The 16,909-nt window shown below is 38.0% G+C and overlaps 2 protein-coding genes across 2 annotated transcripts; both read left to right on the forward strand.

Annotated features, from left to right (window-relative positions):
- Positions 1 to 37: 37 nt before the first annotated feature.
- Positions 38 to 5,695, forward strand: LOC145462088 (transmembrane protein 35B-like). The gene is made up of 2 exons (XM_081445686.1): positions 38 to 531; positions 4,358 to 5,695. Exons 1-2 carry the CDS (start codon positions 253 to 255, stop codon positions 4,679 to 4,681), a joined length of 603 nt encoding a protein of 200 aa, XP_081301812.1. The 5' UTR covers positions 38 to 252; the 3' UTR covers positions 4,682 to 5,695.
- Positions 5,696 to 5,731: 36 nt separating this feature from the next.
- Positions 5,732 to 16,908, forward strand: LOC145462056 (uncharacterized). The gene is made up of 13 exons (XM_081445683.1): positions 5,732 to 7,560; positions 8,580 to 8,697; positions 9,032 to 9,058; positions 9,165 to 9,191; positions 9,604 to 9,660; positions 10,203 to 10,283; positions 10,788 to 10,823; positions 11,386 to 11,498; positions 12,650 to 12,704; positions 13,689 to 13,866; positions 14,729 to 14,985; positions 15,861 to 15,967; positions 16,676 to 16,908. The coding sequence occupies exons 1-13, from the start codon at positions 7,493 to 7,495 to the stop codon at positions 16,896 to 16,898; spliced, it is 1,347 nt and encodes a 448-aa protein (XP_081301809.1). The 5' UTR covers positions 5,732 to 7,492; the 3' UTR covers positions 16,899 to 16,908.
- The last annotated feature ends 1 nt before the right edge of the window (position 16,909 follows it).

Genomic DNA, 16,909 nt, shown 5'->3' on the forward strand with positions numbered 1-16,909 from the left:
CTTTCTGACAGCTACAAGTTTGGATAATTTTGGCCTACGTGATGGCAAATGACGTCAATGTTTTAAAACTGATATCTTCGCTATTTAGGACGTTTGAAATATTGTACTCCCTGTAGAACCCACTGTACCGCGAAAGAGGTAGTGCCTTTGGTAGCCTTTGTCTCTTTAACACCTCAGTAGAGAGAAACAAGATTCAAACTTCGTTGTGCCTGCTTTTGTCCACATGCCAGATTCATTAGAGATACTTACGGCATGAACTACATGTGCGTTTCTGCTTTGGGGTCTGGGCCTGGTCAGGGATCACAGATAAAATCACGTGACACTTGGCGTCCTTGGAGATTCTGGTCCCGCTCGCAGTTTATCTCGTATATTCCACTCGCTGGTATATGTTTTGTCGATCAGACCTCGGCTGATAAGATGGTCATCGCAGTCCTAAAGAGCTGTGTCGCTGGGGTTCTTGTATTTTCTTTTTGCACAGCAGGTATCGTGAAGATCACGAACAAAATTGCTCCACAAGCTTACGAACAAATGGTAAGCCAAGCTCTTAACTTGTTGATATGTTTATTCCTTAATCTACAAGCTTTAAGTTTACATTCTAATTAACACGCTTAAGCTTGATGTCTCCGGGAATCAGGAGAATATGTAGGCAACTGCACAATTCAGGGTCACTCACTGTGAAGGTGCATAGTAGCTCGCGTGTGTGTGCAATTGGCTTGCATTGATCATGATCAATTGATAGTCACACAAAAACGATTATCAATTGGCAAAAAAGTCGTACCCAGACTTCTCGACACAAAGCATATACCACGCCATACGCGCACGTACTACTTTACAGTTGCTCATAACCCAGCCGTCACTGTCCCATTCTCCTCCCAAGAGGCCACGCTCCTTTTGGTCAGCACCAGAGTTTTTGTTTTGTCTCAGCCAATCAGATTTGCCAGATTTGACGGAAAGTCTGTGAATCCCGTTCTTGAATCGGTGTTGGACCAGCCCAGAGGTCGCAATTCTTGGTGATGACCAAGAGGGGTGCAGCATCTGGGACGAGAATGTCACTGTTCTCGTAATGTCTACTAAAGTAAAACTCTCTATAGGGCGTGTTTAAAACGAGAAATAACGAAATGGCGAAATGGCAAAATGACGAAATGGCAAAATGGTGTGAAAGATAAGAGCCAAAGTTATAAGATACAACCGCATTTAATTTTTTAGTTCAGGGGGTGAGGTGTGTGGGTGTGGACACTTGCTTCCAAGGAAGATTTTTTTTCTGCATTGGTACTTGTAATTGTTTTGTTTACAAAGCTTACCTTATATCTATCTGATATAAACATAAAACGTCACTCCGTTTCTGTGTAAAGTACATCTTTGCCAAATATCGTGCTTTGATAATCCATTTCATGTGATTGCTGGAGCTCAAAGCATAGCGTCATAGTGGCTGCTTGATGGTAAATACAAGATAAACAAATCGTTTTCTTCCGATGTCAAAACTAAATGTCGCCATTTTGATCAAGAATATCCTAGGCGTCTCAAACTGCGGCCTGTTAACAGAGAGAGACTGAAATCCAAATTACCCAAAGGGCTGTGACGGCAAATTTGTGATTGTAGATGTTTCTTTTATTTGGCGGGATTAATCTGCAGAATAAATTCGGCAACAGCAGGGCCGTTGCTAGTAACAGGCAAACCGAGGCACTTGCCTCAGTCATTTTTTTTTTCGTTTTTGTTGTTTATAGTCATCAAAACACCCTAAACTCCCAGGAAGAGAATTAAACCATGGACACTGCCTCAGTCACAACTCATTTCTTGGACACTGCCTCAGTCATAATTTGATTCTGGCTATGGCCCTGAACAGATGGAAATTTCAGTGGAATGGTAATATCTTATAACTTTGCTCTTATCTTTAGTACCATTTTGCAGTTTTGCCATTTCATCATTTCTTCATTTCGCTATTTTGTCATTTCACTATTTCGTGTTTTAAACATGCCCCTCTCTATATGTGCGATTGTCAGGTCACCAGGGAACATGGGCAGCTCGGCCACCTTCAATCCGCACTTGTGGATCTCTTAGTTATTGTAAACTCGTTGTAAATTTTACCGTGCAAATAGGAACCTGTTAATGATCTATAATTTCCCAACAGCTTGTAGATTTGAATTATGTGGTTTAACAGTTCTAATAAATCCCACTCAGTTATTTTTCTTTAGCTTGGGATTAATTTGATGGCAAAACTATCAACAATATTATTGTGCAATCGAATATTTTAGTGACAGTAGCTACAAACATTATTGCGAACATTTGGGCGCAAAAAGCCATAATTTGAAATTTTTTCTATCTAAAGCAAAACTAAAACAAAATGTGAATTAATTGGATGTTTCTTCAGTCATTTGTATTAATTTGCTGATATTTTTATCATATTTTGTTCCTTGGAGTCCAAATAAAGTCGTGGTTACCCTACCATCGTTTAACACATCCATGAAAATTTCAATAAGAAATGTGGGAGTGTTAAGGTAACCCTCGTGCTAATGTAACCCCAGCAAGAGGGTTCAGGAGCAGATCTAGGGAGAGGGTGCAGGGATTGCACATACCCCCCCCCCCCCCGAGATGACATGTGGCTTTCTAACATAACTGGTATTCTACCCCCCCAAAAAACTATGTTATGCCATTCCCTAGTGGTGCACCCAGTCCTACGAAAAATCCTGGATCCACCCCTGGAGTTACCCTACCTCCTTGTAAACATGGCCTCAGTCTATGGTGTTAAGTCTGCGGTTCTTGAAACTGATTTGTTAGGAACCCTGTGATGTCATTGGCTGTAAAAACTCATATGTGACATGAAAATGTGTCTATGAATAAGCACTTAATGACTGGCCACAAGGAAAACAGTGAGTTTTGTTTCCCTGACACCCTCAATGAATGCTGAGGTTGAGGAGAAACAAAACTCACTGTTTCCCTTGGGGCTAGTCATTATGTGTTTGTTTAAACCTTCCAACTCAAAACTAGAACAAAAACTGTGAAAAAAATAATTTGCCTGATGCCAGCTCTCACAACAAATTTTTGCCACGGTTTCAAGGTGTATGACCTGATCATGTGTTGTTTCCCTGGGGGTTAGTGAGTATTTTTTGCCATAGGGAGACGCTTGGTGAGTTTTGACGCACGGCATGTGACAGGCTCTCCTCCAGTTGGAAAATGTATTTGAGTTGGAAGATAAAACAATAGTGCTTTGGTCAGCTGTTGACAGAATAGGGCATGATTGATAGTGACCTGAGGTTCTGACCTGGTCACACCTGAATGTAACCACCAACAAGTCGGAGATGCTTGTTGTCTCGTTTACACCTGCTTAGGGATTTAAATATAGGTTTTGGTTTCACTTAGGGTGTTTAAGATAAAATGCCATTATTTTTAGCTGTCAGGGTATCTTTTAGGGTTGCACTCAAGGAAATAACAAAAAAAGCGTTCATGTTCATTATAGTGGTATCCTATTAGGGGTCAAAAAATGCTTGACCTATCATTTTTTTCTGTTGTGTTGAATTGAGTAATAAATTTCTCTCTGCAAAATAAATATGGGCCAGTTCTTAGTGTTGAGCAAGAAACAATAATTGTCCGAAATGTGAATTTAGCAAGCAATCGTGACTATAATCATGGTGCTATTGTAAGGATTTATATGGTATAAACAAGGTGCTGTTGCCCCTAAACGAACATGGAGACCCCTCATTTTTATTTCCAAATTTAAGTTTCTACAATATAAACAGTCAATAGGCAAAGTTTGATAAAATCTCAGTGCAGGTTCTATTTGAGTGGAATGACCTTAATATGCTTATGCTTATGCTTGTGCCAACATTTCCCCACTGGATAGTGACATAAACACAAACAGAAGAAGAATGCAAGTTAGGTTTTGATATTCTTATGCTTATGCTTATGTCCAGCCATCCCCTCTAGCACATAAGCTTCTTATGCTTAGTCTTGCGTCGTTAGTGAGGACTGGCCTTTAGGGGTTTAATTCAAATTTTCTGAAGAGCATCCTACACCTTTTCACACGGGAGTCCACCACCCATGGGATGGTTATGAATGAGGATATGTAAAAAAAAAAGAGTGTCAACGTTTTCAATATGCACCATAAGTGACCTGACTCCTATAATCTTGTAGGTATTTGAGGGTAAAGATCATGGGCGAATCCAGGATATTTCTTAGGAGGGGTACACCACTAAGGAATAGCATAACTGACTGGTGAGGTAGATAATACAAAGAAGACTTCATCTCAGGAGGGGGGGTGCACACCCCCTGCACACTTCCCCTAGATCCACCCCTGAAGATGTGTGTAATGTCATTTTACTTGTGAATCCTCCGATGGCATATTCATCTTTTATCTTAACAGAAACGTGATTTTGTTGAGCTAGCTCAAGTGCACCCATTGAAGGTCTGGTTTGGTCGCAATGTAAATCCAGATGTTTATCGGATCATTATTGGATATCTTGAAGTTGTCTGTGCTCTCCTGCTGTATGCTGCACCAATGAGGCCTTTGAAATTAGCCAGCACAGCGATTCTGCTGATTGTTATGGCTGTGATTATGCAGAGTCTCTACTGGCTTGAAAAACCAGCCATCCTGTTTGCACCGGCAACAGTGAGTTCAATCCTCCTCGTGTTAAATTTGGTAATGCTGTTGGGAGAGACACCACCAAAGGAGAAGAAGAGAGAGTGATAAATGTTGTCCTTTGACTAAGGTTTCATTAAGGGCCAAGCACTGGGTAAATTGACTGGTTGTGAGGATGATTTTGCCCTCTTGGTTTGACCATCTACATGTAGATGAAAGTCTTCTTATAAAGAAGTTCAGTTGCTGAAGACATTAGTGTGACCCATGCTTTGTGTAAAATTTTCACTATAATTGCTATCTAACGGCACTCCATAAATGCGGACAATTGTTTCACATCATTCGATGCATTTTTTTCTTTCCTTTCATTTTTCATTGACCAAGAATCCACTATTTAGCCTGCAAAGAAATGCCTACAAATAATGGTCTGCTTGTGCGTAGTACCATCTAAATGAGTTTCACTGCAAATAATATCTTCAAGCAGGTATAGACCGTGAACAGCCTTTTGTTCTTGAGCATAGAGGATAAACTTTCCCCCAAAAAATCTCCACCCTCCCCCCCCCCTCAAAAAGGGCTGTATATACACTGTACAATATTCCTTATATGAACATCCCCCCCACCCCAGGCAAAATTAAAATATTTAATAATATTAAAAATAATATTTTATCAATAGATAGGAGCAGAGGCTGATTTTTATCTTAGTTTACATTATTTATGTAAGCATGTTTACAAGAGTCGCAATACATGCCAAATTTCTTACTTAAGAATTATCTCCAAAAGAAGCTTGCAAAATGATTATATGAACCTGAGGCCTCTCGGCCACTTCTTGGCGTTTTCGAAGTGCCTGTGAAGAGGACTGAGATAAAGTTTTGAACGACTAGTAGATTTATACCAAAACAATTACTAGATTATTCGCTCTCGATTTCTATGTGTGATAGTTGACGAGGGCGCATATCACGAGCTCATAATCTAATTGTTTAATAGACACGATGGTTTTAATGGGAAATAAACCACTTGTAAAAATCATACGAAACTACATCCGGGACTTAAGTGGTGTATTTTCCATGAGGATATTGATGACGTCATTTCCCGCTTTTCACGGCGGTTGTTTGAGCAAACAATAAAGTGCATTCCTTCCCGCGAGGTCTTCCTCTCGCAGAACTTTCCTTGACCAGTCCTATACCCACTAGGGGGACTGTTCAAAAATTCTGTAATTTCGCTCATTACATTGTTGTGTGTCTTCTTTCTTCGTGGTCTTCGTGCTAAAACGCTGTTTTTGGCTACCTGGGGCGGTCTGTAGGTTAATTTTAGGCTGCGCTATGACAAATATTTTTGGTACCCAAATCGACATTTTTATCAGTCCTAAAAGAAGACATTAAATTTCTCATATCACGAAAATTCCAGAAGACAATTTTAAGAGAATTGAAGGGGATTAAAGGCTTTCAAACGAGACAATTTAGCCAAAAGATACATTGGGTGCCGCTGAATAAAGTAAGAGTTTTTCCAAAATCAATAAAAAGAGGGATACTTCTGGTGGCGAAATTGCCGAAGATATTTTTCAGCAAGTTCCCTGTTCATTTGACTTCCAACCAAATTTCGGGATCTCTTGGCTTGATGCTGAGCACACCTTAGTCCCTAACACGCTACAGAAACATGAGCAAAGAGTTAGTTTTTTTACTTCTTTTATGGAATCATTCAAGAAGATTTGCCCGTGTTTTCCAATCAAACTTACACTTTGTCTTCACTTTTTTGAAAGAAACAAATGAAAAAGTTCCAGAAATTCCTCCAACGTAAAAATAGGCTACACTTCCGGTAAGAGAGAGCACTGACTGGCTTACATGTGCTCAGAAAACTTTACGTAACGAGCTTACTTGAGACACTTGAGAAGATGATAAAAGAAAACAGGCATTATATCATTGCTGCCTCCCTGTATTGCAGGTAACCTTTAAAACAAGACATGAAAAATCTTCGCAGCCGCATGTGAACGCGCTCCCAAACGCGTCCTATTGGATTGTATCAGCCTGTATAACGAATATTAAAATCTGGACCTTTGTTTGAGCGGTGTAAACAAGCGAATCACATCGCGTGATTTTCTTGTAGCAGTTAAGTCGGTCAAAATTGCATTTATTCAGTTATAATTTAACCGTTGAAAAAAACGACAAGAAAACAAATATATGAAAGCAAACGTATGTGTTTAATTCCCATTTCTGGGTATACGTACTAGCTTTTTTTAATACTAGTCTTAGGACTTGAATCATGCTAGCGTGAATTTCCGCTGAAATTCAAGTTGAAAAAGGAAACAAACGGTGTTATGTTTGAAACCTTTCTCAGCGATAGATTTTTAGCTTCCGAGTGAATTGAAGATTCGTCAAGCTTATATTTCATGAGCTCGGGTTCGCGTGGAGACAGGCTCGATTTCCCACCCTTTCAATTTGACATTTGCAGACTTTCGGATTTTCGTTTCTATATCTCATTCCCGCACTTTTGGATATGGCCGACCAAAATTCATACAAACTTGAGAGAAAGTGAGCTGTACAATTCAAGAAACCTGCAATCTCGGACAAAAATGTTGAAACGCCAAACAAGTTCTTCCCTTTCCCCGACCTACAATGTTGAAAATCCGTTATTTTTTCCCCTTTTTTGTTCAAAAAAAAGAGGCGACATTTTCCAACATTGATTAGGGGACAGGGGATACGATCCAGGTCAAGTGTTCCAAATACTTTTGTCCGGTATTGTGGTTGTAACCCAGCAAGGAAAAAACACTAAAGAGGATTAAAGTGAAACTTGAGCGAAGCTTAATCTGGTGAAAGGTCAATTGCAATCTTCCGGTTTCATGTCCTGAAAATGGGAACGCCCCCTTAACGCCTCTGCACTCTTGCAAGCGCGCGCGGGATCTTTCTCAAGTGAACACCATCAAAAATTATGGCTTGTAGACTTCTTTTTCACGCGTTTCTCAGCGTGTTACTCTGTTGCTTTGCCGATAACACCAGGTGAGTTATAACTGACAACCAGACATCTTTGAATCACTTTTTAAAATCGTCTTCGCGACAGACAGAAAGATCGAGTAAGATGATTATCTGCGTTCACATTTTGCCTAATTAAGGCGTGAAACTGTATCTTCATGTAATATTTAAACTTTGTGACCTCAAGTAAACTTACTAAAAATCGTTACTATTAGCTACTATTATCTCAGTACCACCTAACCTGTTAAGAACAGTTCACATTCGTAGTACACTTGATCTTCACGGATGTATGTTTCACCCCACTGGACGCGCGCAAACACAAATTTATAATAATCATATGGATGATTTGCACTTTCTCAAGAGGCTAGTACAAAAGCTATCCAACAACACCTTCATGATTCGACTTTAATTGTTCAAATTGTTTATGAATTTCTCATTTTTTTTGTGTGTGTATTTCCGTATTGGTCAGGTCGAAAGAAGCGAAAATCGAATTATTTATGGCCTGCGGCATTTGTAAGGCCAAGGGTCAACCAGAGTCAACACGCTTGCACCAAATAAATTCAAGTTTTTGGTCAAAAAATATTTTAGTCGCCGAAATTATGGTTTTCTTGGGGAGGAAAATATAATATCCAGTGTCAGTGTCAGCTACATAATTTTTATATTTTGAAAACTATCGCAAGTTAGGGTTGCCCTCAGGGACCAGAAGTTTGTTTTAAGGATTTTTATTTAAAATATACCCAATAAATATCAAAACAGAGTTGGGCCCTAATCATTTTAATTAGGCTCAATACTTTTTGGTGTGCTTGTTGCATATTCAACATGTTATTTCCTAGGGAAAAAAGATAGAAATATGAAAGATGTGCATTGTAATAATGGAACAAAAAAATTCAACCCTCTGAGGTAGTAAACTTCAGCTTCCAGTGTAATGCAAGGATTTATTGCTTTTGAGAATTTAAAAAGTTGATCAAACAGAGCTATATCTTTACAATGCAAAACTTTAGGACATGTTACAAAATTTAGTAAACATTTAATCACCATTTTAATAGGAATCCTCCAAAAATAGTTACCAAAGAGGGAAACCTGGTCTTAAAGGCTGGTGAAGATGGTGACATTGTTTTTGAACCTGGTCAGGGAAAACAAGTGTTTATTGGAGGAAATGTCTTGGTGAGAATTAGACCTATTGTGTAGTTCCAGAAAATATCCATTCTTCCTTAACAGAAGAAATTCGGAATCTCTGAATCTGGAAATTCCAATTAAACTTCATACATTTCTTTAACTTTTTTGCTCTTCCACACCCCCCCCCCCACCCCCCTGGAAATTTCAATCATTCTGTGGGGGGAGTATGGATATTTTCTGGAACTGCACATTACAAACAATCGCACAATTGAAAAAATATTGAGAAAAAACCCATCTGGTTTTCTGTGTGCATAAATATCTGTGAAAAATAATATATTGAACTGTGACTCAGACCAATTTTTTGTTTTATTGTTTTTTGTAGAACGTCTCTGCTAGTGCAAAGGGAGAGGTATTAATTTTCAGTTTATGGTTTTCATTTGTAAATGAAAGTTATAATTCTTGATTATTACAGTAATCAGATTATATCTAATGTTCTATATTTTTTGTATTTTAAGAAAGGGGACCAAGGAATTCAAGGAGCAGTAAGTAAAACAAACCTTTGAAATGAAATTCTGGCATTACGTTATGTTATTAAGTTATTTTGATACCAATAATTTATTGATATGAATTTTTGACTGAGCTCCCAAAGGTAGTCAGTCAGGATCAGTGAGTCAATTAGTCTGAGATGTGAGACCTTTTCCTCCCGCTAATCCCCATAAAGGCATGGACAGAAGGAAGAAGGGAGTGCTTCTCTGGCCACACCTCTGGGAGATTAGGGTGATTAAACTATGGGTCAATAGTCGATTGGCAGTGCCACCTCTGCAGGTGTCTGTCTGTCTTTGTCTGAGTGTCTATCAGTATTTCTGTCTGTCTATCATACAAATAAATACTGCAAGGTTCAACTTATAAAATATTCATTAAATGTGTGGGTTTTTTTTCTTTCATCTGCTCAAGATTGGAAGCAAAGGAGAAAAGGGAGAAATTGGCCCACCAGGACAGGTGGTATCTATGGTAAATATACTACAGCTTATTTTCACATTTAAATGTTTTGCTGCAAGCCGGCTTCAGTCTTTGAATTAAAGGCAAACAGCAACTTTATAGTCTTCTTCGCAGCTGCCCAGACTGAAGTCACATAAAGCTCCCACAAACACACACTCACTCACACCTGTGCACATGTGTGGCTGCTTCACACTGAGATATGTAAATTCCTTTCCCATTATGTTTGCCATTATTTTTTACTTGGATCAATCAGCCCCTAGTTGTTGTATACACAGCTCCTGTGTAGCTAATGCTGTCTAGACATTTTGTCCCCCAGAAAAACCCTGACCATCCATTGGTTGGTAGACATTTTGGATGTGAATCTCCTCAGTGAGATGGCAATGCCTCGACTGATTGGTTTATTTCAAGAAAGGAATGTATGTCATCAGTTTGAAGCAGTCAGGTGGGGATCAGGGAAGCTTTGGGTGACTTTGACTCAAGTGGCTGCAAAGGAAACTTAACTGCAACTTGGAGTTGGCCAAAATTTTACAATATGTTTTCTTGCCTTTACGCAGAATGGCACAGTCAATGTTACTGGAACTCCTGGGCAGAAAGGAGAAAAAGGGATCCAAGGACTAAATGGAACAAAAGGAGGGGTGAATTGCTTTAGATCTCCATGTTGTTTTCTATGTGTACTGCAACAATGTAGCTGTTTCAGTTTTTCTAAAACCACACTTATTTTGGCCAAGTTTTTGCATTTTGGGGAGAAAATGTTAGTCAAGAATATTTGACACATTTTTGTGTTTGATGGTGGATCTCTGTACATTTATCAACTTTTTTAGGGTCAAGAAAGTGAAAGTGGTTATAATCTATTAATGTGTAGTTCCAGAAAATTTCCATACCTCCCCCACGGAAGGGATTTTTTTCTAGGGCCCCCCCACCCCTCTGGAAATTCTAATTAACACATTTCTTTAAATGCTTTGGTTTTACAGAACCCTCCACCCCCCCCCCCCCCCCAGGAAATTCCAATCCCTTCTGTGGGGGGAGTATGGATATTTTCTGGACCTGCACAATAACAAAGTATCAGTGTATATCAGTTACCATGGGTATTTATCAAATGATTTATTAAGATATATTAATTACAAAATTTTGCTATTTAGAAAGGTGAACCAGGCAATCAAGGACCTGCGGGGAAGGTGAGAGCAAAGTTCAGTCTAAATAAACCTCATAAAAAGTACAATACTGCATTTTATATTAATGCTGAACTTGTCATTCTATAAGGCATGTTGAGTTGCTGATCCAACACAAGCTCTATAGCCTCAGTTTTCTGTTCAGCTGCTTAACTAACAGTTTGCCAGCTATTATAAATTATCTTGAGTTAAGGTAGTTATACTACCTTATCTTGAGACCATAATGTACTGAACGATTTAGACAGGTTACAACTGTGTTGCATTTGAAGCTCCCAGTTTACATTTATTAAATAACAGTAGGCAATAATTATGCCTAACCCCCAATTATTAGGTCTTTTTTGGCACATCTTTAAGGCTGAGTGCACAGAGAGGTGCTACAGAAAAGCTATTTTCAAATTTGAATTGAGGAAATTCAATTTTAACGGCAATAATTATTTGATTGTTTGACCATTTATTTGCATTGCTTTGAAATACGTGGTAAAACACAATCTTTTGTAACATACTACTACTAGTGGCATAAATGTGATGTCCCTAAGTAAAACTTAACAATATTTTGCTCCTTAAATAGAATGGAACTGATGGCATTCAGGGCCCTCCTGGTGTAAATGGAACTAAAGGAGATCATGGAGCCCAAGGCCCTGCTGGCCCCTTATTTAACACCCTAAATCAGACCATTTTAAGGTAGAACCAGTTTTCTATTAAAGTGCCACTATGCATATGATCAAATTCTCGAAACCCAAGTTTTTACATTTTCGTACACAATAGGACTTTCCTAGATATCTTGGCAAATTTCTATCTATTGCGAACATTAGAACTCATGTTTTTTCAACCTTTATTTCTGAGAATTTACGGCTGCCATTAATTTTCCTTGTTCCAAGTCTTGGTTGAGAATTGGAGAAAAGGACGTCATTTTCTCAAAAAAAAAAAATGCACGGGTTGAAATTATAACAATAATTAGTACCAGCAATTCACATAAATAATAACAAAAACTTTGGCTCATATATTTGTGCAATTTTCCACATTAATTGTTATCATAATTTCAACCTGTGCAGTATTTTTGAGAAAATGACATCATTTTCTCAAATTCGCAGCCAAGACTAATGCACCAAGGAAAATTAATGGTGGCCATTATTTCTCGGAAATAAAGGTCCAAAAACCGTGAGTTCTAATGTTCATAATAGACTGAAATTTGCCAAGATATCTAAGAAAGACCTATTGTGTATGAAAATGTAAAAACATGGATATCAAGAATTTCATCATAGTAGCACTTTAACCCTTTGACTGCCAAATTTTCAAAAAAAGATGCCGTTCTTAAGTATCTACTCAGTGTGCGTATATGTGCCGCTGGCAGTCAAAGGGAATAAGTAAATAACCATGTGCAGAAAGATTTAAGTACAAATTATTAATACCAGTATTTCTAAATGTTTAAATTTTTCAATCACTAATATCAGTTAAACCTATAACCATGAAATTAAATATACTGGTCAGAAACTCAATCACTGAACTACCAAAGACTTGTAATTTCTACCACACATAAAAGGTTTACCACATGATTGCTATTTAGAGGAATGCACTTTTTCCTAATAGATACGATTTTTTTTTTTTTCAAAATATAATGCAGTTCATAACACCTCTTGATTCCTGACAACTTGATCACCTTGAAAGGAGATCACATAAGATTACAGCTGTACAGTACGACCTACTGTGAGGATTAATTTAGTGGTATTAGTCAGAAGGAAAAAGATTGAAAATCTTTCCTTTAATCAGGTAGAATCATGGTACTTCATGAACAGAATGATGTAATTTGAGCAACTTCTAATGTCTGTTTTCAGATGCAAGAATAGCAGTGATTATGGCTCAGTTCGATTCATTTCAGGATACCTTCAGGTAACACTCCTCAAGTGTTCAATTTAAAACTTTTATTTACTTCTAAACAGTAAGAGGACAGACCAACTAGTGGGTGGAAACAATGTTACCCTTTGGGACTATACACATGGCTATACATATAACGGCTTATATGAGAGAGTACCCCCAGTCTCCCTGTATCCCTCACTCCACCCACCACTTCCCCCTTAATTCCTACTGAGATGCTGTTTAGCCTGTTAGAAATAAAATTACTGCGGCTGAAATATGGTAAGGGAGGAAAGGATAAAGCAGTACTAATATAATTTGGAAAGTTGATGGAGAGAACAAATATAAGAGCAAAAAAGTATAGTGCAGTAGCCAACACTGTCAAATTAATGAGAATTAACCTTGAATCACTTGCAGAGGGTCCCACAGGGGTATTCTCATGATGCGTGATCAGCTGATTTTATTTTCCATGAAACATGAACTTAGGAAATTATTCTTTGTGATCCGTGACTTGAAGGTTTTGCATGACCCACGAAGAGCTTGAATGATTCACCGATGTTCGTGATTTCACCATGTCACTCTATTTTACGTGATTTTGAGACGCGAGCCCTCCAAATAGTTAGAGTTGTGTATCGAGAGTGACTTAACATGTGATTTGCAATATGGAGCCTTGACTTAGCCTTTCACGATTTTTCTTTCTTCAAACACTCTCTTTAGTGTAAGAGTAGGTTACTTGCTTATTTTCATGATGAAAGAAAACAAAATTTTTTTCTCCGTGATCCATGATCCTCAATTTTTTCCGTTCGTGAACCTTGCCATAGATCCCCTGTACGACCCTCCTTGCAGCCATACAAGATTCCTACAAACAAAAATTCTAACCAAGTTAGGTGATTTAAACCAAATTTGCATGTAATCTAATATTCACACAGGAACCTAGTATACTGTTTCTCCCCAGATTTCTAAGCCTTAACCCCTTAAATATCCAATAAACATCTATTGCTTTGATTGAAACACATTTAGGTGTGCACCAAATTAGGTTGGCAGCAGCTGGCATACCAGGATAGTTTATGTGAACTTAATGTACCGAGGATGAATCATGAAGCCTTTCAAAGTTCAACATTTGGCGTTTTACTTCAGTTCAATGGAGATCTGCTTGTTAATTTCAGTCCTAACATGAACCTAACAAATATGACAGCAGGTAATGATATAACAATATTTAACAATTAGACCCGTAGCCCACAAGGGCTACGGGTCAATAGCCCATGAGGCGAGGCCGAATGGGCTATTGACCCGTGGCCCTTGAGGGCAAAGGGTCTAATTGTTTTAGTATCACCCAACTAGTCGGACAGAAAAGGTAATAATAAAGTTAGCAAATGCGAGTTGAAGAAATATTTATTTGGGAATAAAACAAAAGAAAGCGTCAGGCTTGATGGCGCCAATTTCGCTACTCGATGACTATTACTAATAGTCCGCTAGTAGCGTAGCCAATCAAAATCCAGGATTTGCATTAGTCCACTAGTTGGGTGATACTAATAATATTTGATACATGTATTTTTAGCGGCACAGTTATAAAGCAGAATACCCAGTCTTAGATTAGCACTTATTTAAGGTACAATTTAGTCTAGGGTTGTCAAAAGCAGCCAGCTACCACGCAAAAGTCGCCATCTTCTTTATGATCTCAGCTAGGTGCTCTGCTGGCCATTGTTTATTATTTTAATTCTTTAGAAAAGATTACAAAATCAGCCTCCTACACCAAAAAATAAAGCTGCCAACTTGAAAACTTTATGACAACCCTGGTAGTCACAAGGAAAAAAGACTTCTTCCGACAGGCAAATTGAATATCATTTACTACGGGTAATTTGGATATATGTTCAAATAAAGGAGCAATTTGGACAGTTTCTTGCAAAACGTCCTTCCACTGCCAGATTGGACAGTATCTAGTCCTTAATTACTCATTAATATATACAAATAAATTAGCAAAATAGAAAAAAATCAGTAATATCGGAAAAACAGAAAAACTGTTTCAGAATTCACAATAAATTTTCATATTATTGTTTTAGAGTACAAAGACACAGGAGGACAGAACATCACCCAATACATTCAAGGCATAATGGGCCAGGCTGTCCAGCTAAAACAGCAGGAATACATAAATTTCCAGGGCATTCCAGCGGGGTTTTGGAGTGGCGATGAATGGTCTGTTATGACCTTGGTAAAGTTTCATGATGATGGTATATTAGGCATTGGGAAAGAGAATCCTGTTTTGGGTGATGGAATACCAGCAACCAATCAAGGATTTCATCTTGGAATGAAAAACAAGGTATCACCTTATCAGCACAAGGATTTGCATAATTTCCTTATTTTTTGCACTCATTCGCAGTTTTGTTCCCTTGGCATGCTTTTTTGGAAATGCCTGTACATAATTTGTCAAATTTTCTTAGTTTTTAAACCACACCCTCCTTTCCACAAGATCTACATGTAGAATCATTTGTGGTCACACATCATGACTGAATCCCAGGTCAAAAAATTCTCCAATCATGTGTAAGTATGTATCACATATCTCCAAATTCCCTTGCTTCCATTGGAATGTGTAGTTTCAGATAATCAACCCCCACCCTCCACCCCACACCAAGGAGGGTTATTGGAATTCCAAGGGGGAGGGTTCTCAAGAACCAAAATGTGTAAAGGAAAGTATGAACCCAAACTGGAATTCCCAAGGGGATGGAGGGGAGCCTGGGGGGGGGGGACTTCAAACCGAAAGACCCTCAGTAGGAAGGGTATGGAAATTTTCTGGAACAACACAGTCACAATTATGTGATTATTTTCAATCACACTGAAATGTGGTTTAACTGTTCTTTTGCTTAAACGCTATTCAACTTTAACTTTTGTTGTTTTGCAAACATTAATTGCTACTTGGTGATGGCATGACCAATTTGTACAAAGTTACATGTATATTTCTTCAGCAAGTTGTAAGTTGTCAAATATTAGAGAACGTACCTTTCTCCAATTAACTTGTCTTACAGAACTGAAGGCTACGCTCCTTAAATATTGCCACATCTTAGACCCAGAAGCATTTTTAGTACTTAAGACAATATGCTGGGGTTTATTACCAGTTACTCTGTGAATTAATACCATCAAAAGGCACTCCTCCTTACAAATTTTTTTAACTTAAATCATGTTTATTTTTTTTTCTAGAACATACTTTATGGATATTACTCAAGTGATATTCAAGGGGTGAAAACATTAGATTATGATAAATGGTACCAAGTTACATGGACTTGGAAGAAAAGCAACAAAATGCAGTAAGTCCATCAGATTATCACCAAAAAGGAGATACATATTAATAGCCTTTTACAGATCTACAAAAATAGTATGTCAATCATTGTAACACATACCTCTTACTATTTACCGAGTTCAAGGTCCACACTGTAAGTTACAGACCAAGTTTTTTCCCTATCGATTTACGGCCCAAGCACAAGGCATGCGGGCCATAAATTGATGGGGAAAAACCTCGATCCATAACTTACAGTTTGGACGGAGAAGACTAGGTTAGTAAGATATTTATTATATTTCTACCGTGTGTCTGAAGGGTTTGGGAATGATTTCTATTCACATGAAACGGCTTCAAAGTTCTGACCCACCTTGAAAGCAAAACAAGCAAATTTGAAATTGTTTTTAAGTCATTAGCACGCTTTTCAATACACAATTTAGAGTATAAGAAAGTTTTAAACTTTTACTTGCTATAAAATTCAACAACACTTGGCAATAAGTCAGTGAACAGTTTGGCAACAAAAACAACTTTATATTTTAGTGGGTCATACAGGAGAATACGGCCCACTAAATTGACCAATCACAGTGTGGGTACTAACTACATGTAAGAGATCTAATAAAGTGTATTATTATTTTGTTAAATTATTATAATAATATATCAATTAATAACAATTTTTTGGGCATTATTTTCTCTCTCAGATAATTTTGCATCTCTTGTTATTGTTTATTTTTTATACTAGGAAAATATTCATTGATGGCAAACTGGACGTTGCAGACAACTCTAAGGATTCTTATCAAGGACTAAGTGGACAAACACAAATTGGAACATGGTGGAGTGGAAATAATGGATTGAAAACCAACTTGGAGATTGATACTCTTTACATCATTGACAAGGCTATAGAGTATACTCCAATAGACCAACAGTTATGTTTTGCCAAGGCTTTGAACTCTTACATGCCTTAGCTGTAGCTAGA

This window comes from Orbicella franksi, chromosome 1 (assembly GCF_964199315.1).
Source record: "Orbicella franksi chromosome 1, jaOrbFran1.1, whole genome shotgun sequence".
NCBI lineage: Eukaryota > Metazoa > Cnidaria > Anthozoa > Scleractinia > Merulinidae > Orbicella > Orbicella franksi.

Excerpts from the sequence above, each read along its gene's own strand:
- LOC145462088 (XM_081445686.1), top strand. The coding sequence starts at position 253 with ATGAACTACATGTGCGTTTCTGCTTTGGGGTCTGGGCCTGGTCAGGGA. Across the intron at positions 532-4,357 it reads CACAAGCTTACGAACAAATG|AAACGTGATTTTGTTGAGCT; the intron begins GTAAGCCAAGCT and ends TTATCTTAACAG.
- LOC145462056 (XM_081445683.1), top strand. The coding sequence starts at position 7,493 with ATGGCTTGTAGACTTCTTTTTCACGCGTTTCTCAGCGTGTTACTCTGT. Across the intron at positions 9,059-9,164 it reads CTGCTAGTGCAAAGGGAGAG|AAAGGGGACCAAGGAATTCA; the intron begins GTATTAATTTTC and ends TTGTATTTTAAG. Across the intron at positions 11,499-12,649 it reads CTAAATCAGACCATTTTAAG|ATGCAAGAATAGCAGTGATT; the intron begins GTAGAACCAGTT and ends GTCTGTTTTCAG.